Source organism: Miscanthus floridulus, chromosome 12 (genome assembly GCF_019320115.1).
Source record: "Miscanthus floridulus cultivar M001 chromosome 12, ASM1932011v1, whole genome shotgun sequence".
NCBI classification, from domain to species: Eukaryota; Viridiplantae; Streptophyta; class Magnoliopsida; order Poales; family Poaceae; genus Miscanthus; species Miscanthus floridulus.
Window position 1 is genome coordinate 83,526,855 of NC_089591.1, and position 6,996 is coordinate 83,533,850.

The 6,996-nt window shown below is 45.3% G+C and overlaps 1 protein-coding gene across 1 annotated transcript; it reads left to right on the forward strand.

Moving 5' to 3' along the window:
- Positions 1 to 2,675: 2,675 nt before the first annotated feature.
- On the forward strand, positions 2,676 to 6,996 carry LOC136497208 (nudix hydrolase 26, chloroplastic-like). The gene is made up of 6 exons (XM_066492995.1): positions 2,676 to 2,944; positions 3,070 to 3,120; positions 3,226 to 3,318; positions 3,512 to 3,606; positions 5,788 to 5,902; positions 5,976 to 6,996. The coding sequence occupies exons 1-6, from the start codon at positions 2,699 to 2,701 to the stop codon at positions 6,060 to 6,062; spliced, it is 687 nt and encodes a 228-aa protein (XP_066349092.1). The 5' UTR covers positions 2,676 to 2,698; the 3' UTR covers positions 6,063 to 6,996.

Consider the following 6,996-nt stretch of genomic DNA (forward strand, 5'->3'; position numbering starts at 1 on the left):
TTGTGTGCCAGTTAAAGTGACTCACGTTTGACCAAGTTTCTAATAAATAATATTCCCAATTATGAATCAAAATCAATTTATTATGAAAATACATTTCATAATTAATCTAATGATATTTATTTTATATTATAAATAATTATATTTTTTATCTATAATTGATCAAATTTATATACTAAAACGTGACACTGTTCCAGAATTGCATTCTTTTGAGGACGGTGGGAATATGTAATACGATATTGATATTGTGCGGGTGTCCGCCCCGTCCGGACGCCGCGCACCTGGGCTACGGCCCAATTAGAGCGACGGTCATCACCCTTTTTCTATGACCGTGCGCATCGATTCCTCCCGAGCCCCGCTCGTCATTTCCATCCGCCACCGCGTGCCCCAGCCGCTCGCTCCCTTCCTCGGCGACCTCCCTTCATCCCCCCTAAGCGACCTCCATTGTGACCCGGTCCGGAGACGAGGACGACGGCGGCGGCTCCGACGAGGTAGGTTAGGTCTTTTATGGATCTGAGCCCTCCTCCTCCACCACCACCTCCTCTGGATCTGAGCGGTCCTCCTCCTCCTCCTCCTCCTCTGGATCTGAGCCTCGTCCTCCTCCTCTGGATCTGAGGGACGCGACGGTGGCTAGGGTTCCAACGAGTTCTGGGTCGCTATTCCCTCTTGTGTTGCAATGGGTGTTTTGGGATGTTGCAACAGATGTTTTTCGAATGTTGCAATGGGGTTTTTCCTGTCGTTGCAATATATGTTTTTGCGATGTTGCAGTACTACTGCTTAAGATGTTGCAGTACATAATTTTCGTTGTTGCAGCACATAATTTTTGATGTTGCAATACATGTTTTTTTATGTTACAGTACATGTTTTTTCGATGTTGCAGCACATGTTTTCCAATGTTGCAATACATATTTTTTTATGTTGCAATACATATTTTTCGTTGTTGCAGTAGATATTTTTTGATGTTGCAGTGCTTGTTTTTTAATGCTGTAATACATATTTTTTTTGATGTTGTAGTTTTACAACCCGATGTTGCACTACATAGTTTTTTCATATGTTTGTGCAATGTTGCAGTTGAAGTGTTACATGCTTCTTTGGGATGGGGGCGCGGTGGGGGAACGGGGGACAGGAGCGCGTTGGGGAGCAGAGGAAGGGCGGGTTCCGTTTTCTATTCTGTTCCGCGCGGGTGGCGGGGCGTGGTTCTGTGTGGCAGACGAGACGAGGTTCCGTGCGGGACCAGCGTTCTGTTCCGTGCGAGGGGTGGGACACTCGGACGGACCCGAGGTGCGTCCAGACGCGCCCCTGAAGCCGGACGTCCGGGCGCTAGCTACGTCGTATGTAATAACTCATCTAGAGGCTTCAATTTTTTTTTTTCTAAATAAAACAAATGCACGTGACAAAAGTGAGCTTCCTCGGGAAATAAAAGGGGATAGCGAAGTGAGTTTCACAAAAAGATCTTTCTTGGCCTTATCCTCTTTTTTTTTTGTTTGGAGAGATGAAGTTAGGCAGGGAGCTGAATTTAAGAATTCTGGTGGAGCAGTTCAATTTTAGGTGGGCTTACCTTTTCAGTCTGTCCTTCTTTGCCTAATGGGCCGCCCCTAAGGGCCCATGTAATAGCACTGTGCTTATTTTAGTTCCCCTTTGCTGCGCTGCCATGATTTCCCGAGCAAACATTCCCACATGTTCCAGGGTTCCATGAAACTTTGTCATGAACAAGCCTCTCAGCTCTCACACAGACTTTCTGGAGTTTGCTCCAACGGTTCGAGTGTTACGTGACATGGTCCAAATGTTTTTCATCATTTTTTTTTTGGATCAGACTCACTGTCTGGCCAACAGCTTCTCTCGGGTATATACGCGTAAAGAATTCCAGATCCCAAAATAATACGTTGCCTAGTTTCACTATCCCAGGAAGTTATATTTAACTCCCGAAACTATTGTCTTGGTCTAAGTTTTCTCCTTCAACCAAGTCATCCTTGGTGCAGCCCATTGGGCCAAGTTGGGCCGGACCGAATTTGGATTAGTATAGCGGCAGAGTTTAGTAGCGTACCGCGAATTCCGAGTTCGCCGAACCAGCTTAAATAGCAAGGCCAAGGACGCATAGTAACATTCGGTTAACCATTCTGCGCGAAGCGATGATAAAAGCGCAAGCAGATTGCTACGTAGATGGGGCCCACCTCTCGATATAGTGGGGCTTGTACCGTGTACTAGACCTGGGGTGTTAGTAACATTTGGTTAACCGTTCTGCGCGAAGCGATGATAAAAGCGCAAGCAGATTGCTACATAGATGGGGCCCACCTCTCGATATAGTGGGGCTTGTACCGTGTACTGGACCTGGGGTGTTACATCCCTGAACTATTGAAACTGGATACTTTACCTCTTCAGTCCGAGCAAACCTGGTGTAGCTGACACGGCAGCATTATTTTTTTTTAATCCGACACGGCAGCAGTTTTGATAGGGGGAAAAATGGCACAACAAAATAGGGGAAAAATGACACAACAAATGAGCTACAACCAGAACCAGTTTTGTGATCGACGGAATGCTGGAGGGGACAGGCCGATTCGAATGGGCCGGATAATTTGTTTGGTCCAATAGGTCGAAATGGAGGCCCGCGACATGTCAACAACGGGCCCGCCTGTCATCCATTATCCATCCATGGAATGGAATCGTCCAGGTCCAGGAAAGGAAGGACCTGAGCGAGAGCGAGATGGTGGTGGCGGCCGCACGCTGCCTCGCTGTAAAGCCCTTGCCCCTCGCCCTCGTCCACCACAGCCGCTCCGCGCCCTCCTCCGCGCTCCGCCTCCCCCGAACCGCCAGCGCCAGGCCGCCGCGCTTCGCCTCCTGCTCGACCTCCGCGCCGCCGCCGCTCGTCGCCGTCGCATCCATGGACGCGCCGCCCCAGGGCTACCGCACCAACGTCGGCATCTGCCTCGCCGACCCATCGCTCACCAAGGCAAGCGCGCCCCCTCCCTCGAGCCCGATCCTGCTCCTCTCCGCCGCGCCTGCGCTGGGTATTGTATTGTATCGTCGGGGTTCGTTTCTGATGGTTAATGGAGCGATTCTCCTTTTTCTCTCCAGATTTTCTCGGCTTCTAGGCTCGACATTCCTAGCGCGTGGCAGATGCCTCAGGTGATTTCGGAGACCCACTGTAGCTATTAACCCGCTAATTTAAACATAGCCTAAGTCATAGAATCCCTAAACGTGAATCCTAAACTACTCATAATCTGCCCACAGGGTGGTATAGATGCAGGGGAAGAACCAAGGGCGGCTGCCTTCAGGGAATTGAGAGAAGAAACCGGTGTCACATCCGCGGAGATTGTAGCTGAGGTCAGTTTGCCTTTCCACCTGATTCCCTCACGTGATTAATTGCGAAATTGCCTAGTGTCAACTATATTATACAGTGATGGATTAGCGCCTTATGTACAAACCTCCTATACCTTTGTCTTCATAGCCTGACGGAGGTTAAGATAATTTTACCTCTTTGTCAGTGATAGCTGAGTGCATTCATGCTTCTGTGTAGGCTCCTAACTGGTTAACATATGATTTCCCGCCGGATGTGAGGCACAAACTGAATGCTAGGTGGGGAACCGATTGGAAAGGCCAAGCTCAAAAATGGTAAGCTCGCTAAATTTCTTCACCTGAGAATTCTATGAAATAACCTTGTTTCATTTTGTTCCCTTGTCTGGCTGGAACTTCAACATGCAAGAATAATAATCCTAGATTCCTAGATGACAGACATGTATATCTACTTGCTACCAAATAGTAGATGAACGCAACATCCTAATAGTAATTTTTAATATTCTGAACAGGTCCAAGTGAAAGTCTTCCAGGTTTCACATAGCATAGCAGTTAGCAGGCAGAATACTTCACTGTACGGCTCATTATTAGTCTGTCTTGCCATAGAAATACACAGCTATATAAGATGCCAATCTCAAGTTACCTCAGATTCCAGTTCATGCTACTGTTCTAAATGGTGGATGCCTGGACTTATGACACTTGGGCATGTTTGGATGCAGCCCTGGCCTGGGAGCGCCAGCTAGGCATGCGCATCCGACCCAGGCGCTCAAAATCAAACGCCTGGGAGTGATGCCTGGCTCAGGCAGCTTTCCTACGCTGCCATCCAAACAGCCCCTGATTGGACCCTAGGCCGCACCCCGCTGCCCTTCTGGTGTATAAGTGCTTTTCTAGAACACTGGTTAAGGTGTTAGCTAGCCCACGTGAAATATGCCATGGTGTACTATGATTATATAGGACTACTATGATTACTATGAAATATTGTGTGTACCGTGGATGTTTGTAACATACTTGTGACATCTAATTTTTTAAGAACTCATCTCATATTCGAAACAATTCTACACTAAACTTGATGCTTAGATACATTGCAACTTGCACCTATTAATTAACCATGTGCCTGAATGCACTTGTTTTTGTCTCTGCCCATTTTTTACACAAGTGTGCAATCAAATATATGTGTGCACAAGCGCAACTGCAATAGCATCGAAGTGTTATCCCATGAGCTGCAGACGCAGAAGGCCGATGGAAAGATTTTTTTGTAGATGAATTGGGTAGCAGTGGCAGTACTTGGGCCAAAATTTTAGTTGGTTCAGAACTTTGGGTGCCAAATAACTAGGGATTTTATGTACAAAATTGGTGATTATTCTTATTTTCTGTAAAACTGAGTGATAAATAGCTGGGCTTGGTTCCACTTACCCACCCCATTCCATGGGCCATATTTCTGCTGATCCAAGATTTCATTGCTCCATCCCTTGGTAGGATTTTTTGTAATGATTTTGTAGTGCAATGTAGTTATTTCGATCTCTTAACAGCAATTGTTGTTCATACTTTTCGATGCTTACTGAAAGTATGGAATCCGTAGTGTTCTACTGTTGTGCTATTGAGAGTCAAAACCACCTTTCTTTTATGACTTAAGATCACTATTATGTCCTTGAGTTGGATTGACACTTTTTTTTCTGTTTCTTGGATAAAGTGGTTGTAATTCTGTCTGAAATGCTATTGTGTTATACTTGTGTGCTCTGAACCTCGGAGACCATATCAGGGTTTTGATAGCTCTGTATGCTTGCGTACATCACTTCATCTACATATATGGTAGTTTTTGAAGAACTTTTCATATGTTCTAAGTAGCACTTTTAAAGCACTTTCCATGTTTCCACCTAATAGGTAGTTTCCATCAAATGCTTCCCGCAGTGGATACTAGCCAACTATGTTTACCATTAGTTATAGTCACTAACTCAGTAACTTGGTATGGTGTGGTTTTCCAAACTCTTGTTTGGGTCTTGTTTGATCTTATATGGGATGGGCTTAAAAATATGCTTCAGTTGGATTTCAGTAGAGACATCACGGTCTCTGCTTTCCATGTATCTAGTGCGGCCCACCTTTTCTGGAGATGATGTTGTGCAGTCCAGTTACCAGTAGAGAGACATCATTCACAAGCTGTGCTTGTCCATGGATCTAGTACGGCCCGCTTACACTGACAACTATTCAGCTCACAACTGTTGTAATATATTGGGCTCAGGACTAGCGGATAGTGTTGACCGAAAGATCACTTTGGGCTCAGGACTAGGAGATAGTGTGACTGAATGATAACTTTGGGCTCACTACTTGGAGACAGTGTAGGTGGGCTGTACTATATCCTGATTCAGCTCACACTGCTGTACTTGGTTCATATTTTATACCTGTCTTATGATGCTAAACAGAACTCAATTTCAAAGTAATTTAACAAGCTTGCCTGCTCCATAGGAGATATTCCGGTATTTAACTTGTGTAAATGTGGTGCAGGTTTTTATTTAGACTTACTGGAAATGATGATGAGATTAACCTTAATGGTGATGGGTCTGAGAAGCCAGAGTTTGGTGAATGGACATGGATGACTCCTCAGGAAGTTATTGAAAAGGTGGGCTATTTTCCTGCCAGCCCTTTTTTCCCCATATCCCTTTGAAATATCTAATATATTTCCATTTGAACAGGCAGTTGAATTTAAGAAACCTGTATATGAGGAGGCATTGAAACACTTTGCCCCCTACCTACAGTCAGATCCAACCGCTGCATCATAGCTTTGACGAATTTGCACATATATATATATATATATATATATATATATATATATATATATATATATATATATATATATTTGGAGCTACCCTGTTTTATCTGAACCCCAATAATTTGACACGACACAATGGAGCCGTTGAGATGGAGGTGTGCTACAAATTGATAGTGTGTGGCCTATTTCAGTCAATTATTATGCCAGCATTGGATCCTTATCCTCTTAGTCACATAGTACAATAAGTCGTGTAAACAGTGACTGTAATTACCACTACAGCGTCCCCGTCCCATAATTGGGCCGTACTTTAGTTTCTGCCAATTTGGAACATGCTGCCCAGTGTATCTGCCAATAACTGAATGCTTTAGGAGGACAGTGTTGGGTTAGTACCATAACTAGAGAAACTGTGGTACAGCAATCTCAAGTTATGTGGGGATCGTCGGAAAAACGACGCGCGTTTGGCATTGGCTACGGCAGATGTCAGTGTCTGGCATTTGTTGTGGGAGGACAAGGAAAACAAATTGTTGGTTACACTCTGTACTACTGTCTACTGCGTCATGATATTGTCGGCTTTGGCTTAATGGCTTTGGAGGAATAGGAGATGTGGTTACCGGTTAGGGAGGTGCACGCTGCATCACACACATGTAGTCGCTTGAGTTGCTGTGCTGCTGCTGATCTGCTGGCAACACAAGATGGATAACAGAGCAACATCAGGCATGGGAATCCCATCCATTTCCCCTCCGACCTTGAATGCCTGCCGAGAAAGGTTGGTGGTTCACTGGTTCTGGTCCTTCTGGAGCATGAAGCATGGCAGGGAGGGAGGGAGGAAGGGACTAGAGAGAGAGAGAGAAAGCAACTGGTCTGATTCTTGTGTGTGTTTCTTTACTTTACCTCGTGGACTGGGCAAGCTTTGCTTTTAATAATGTTGGTTCTTTCCCATGCCC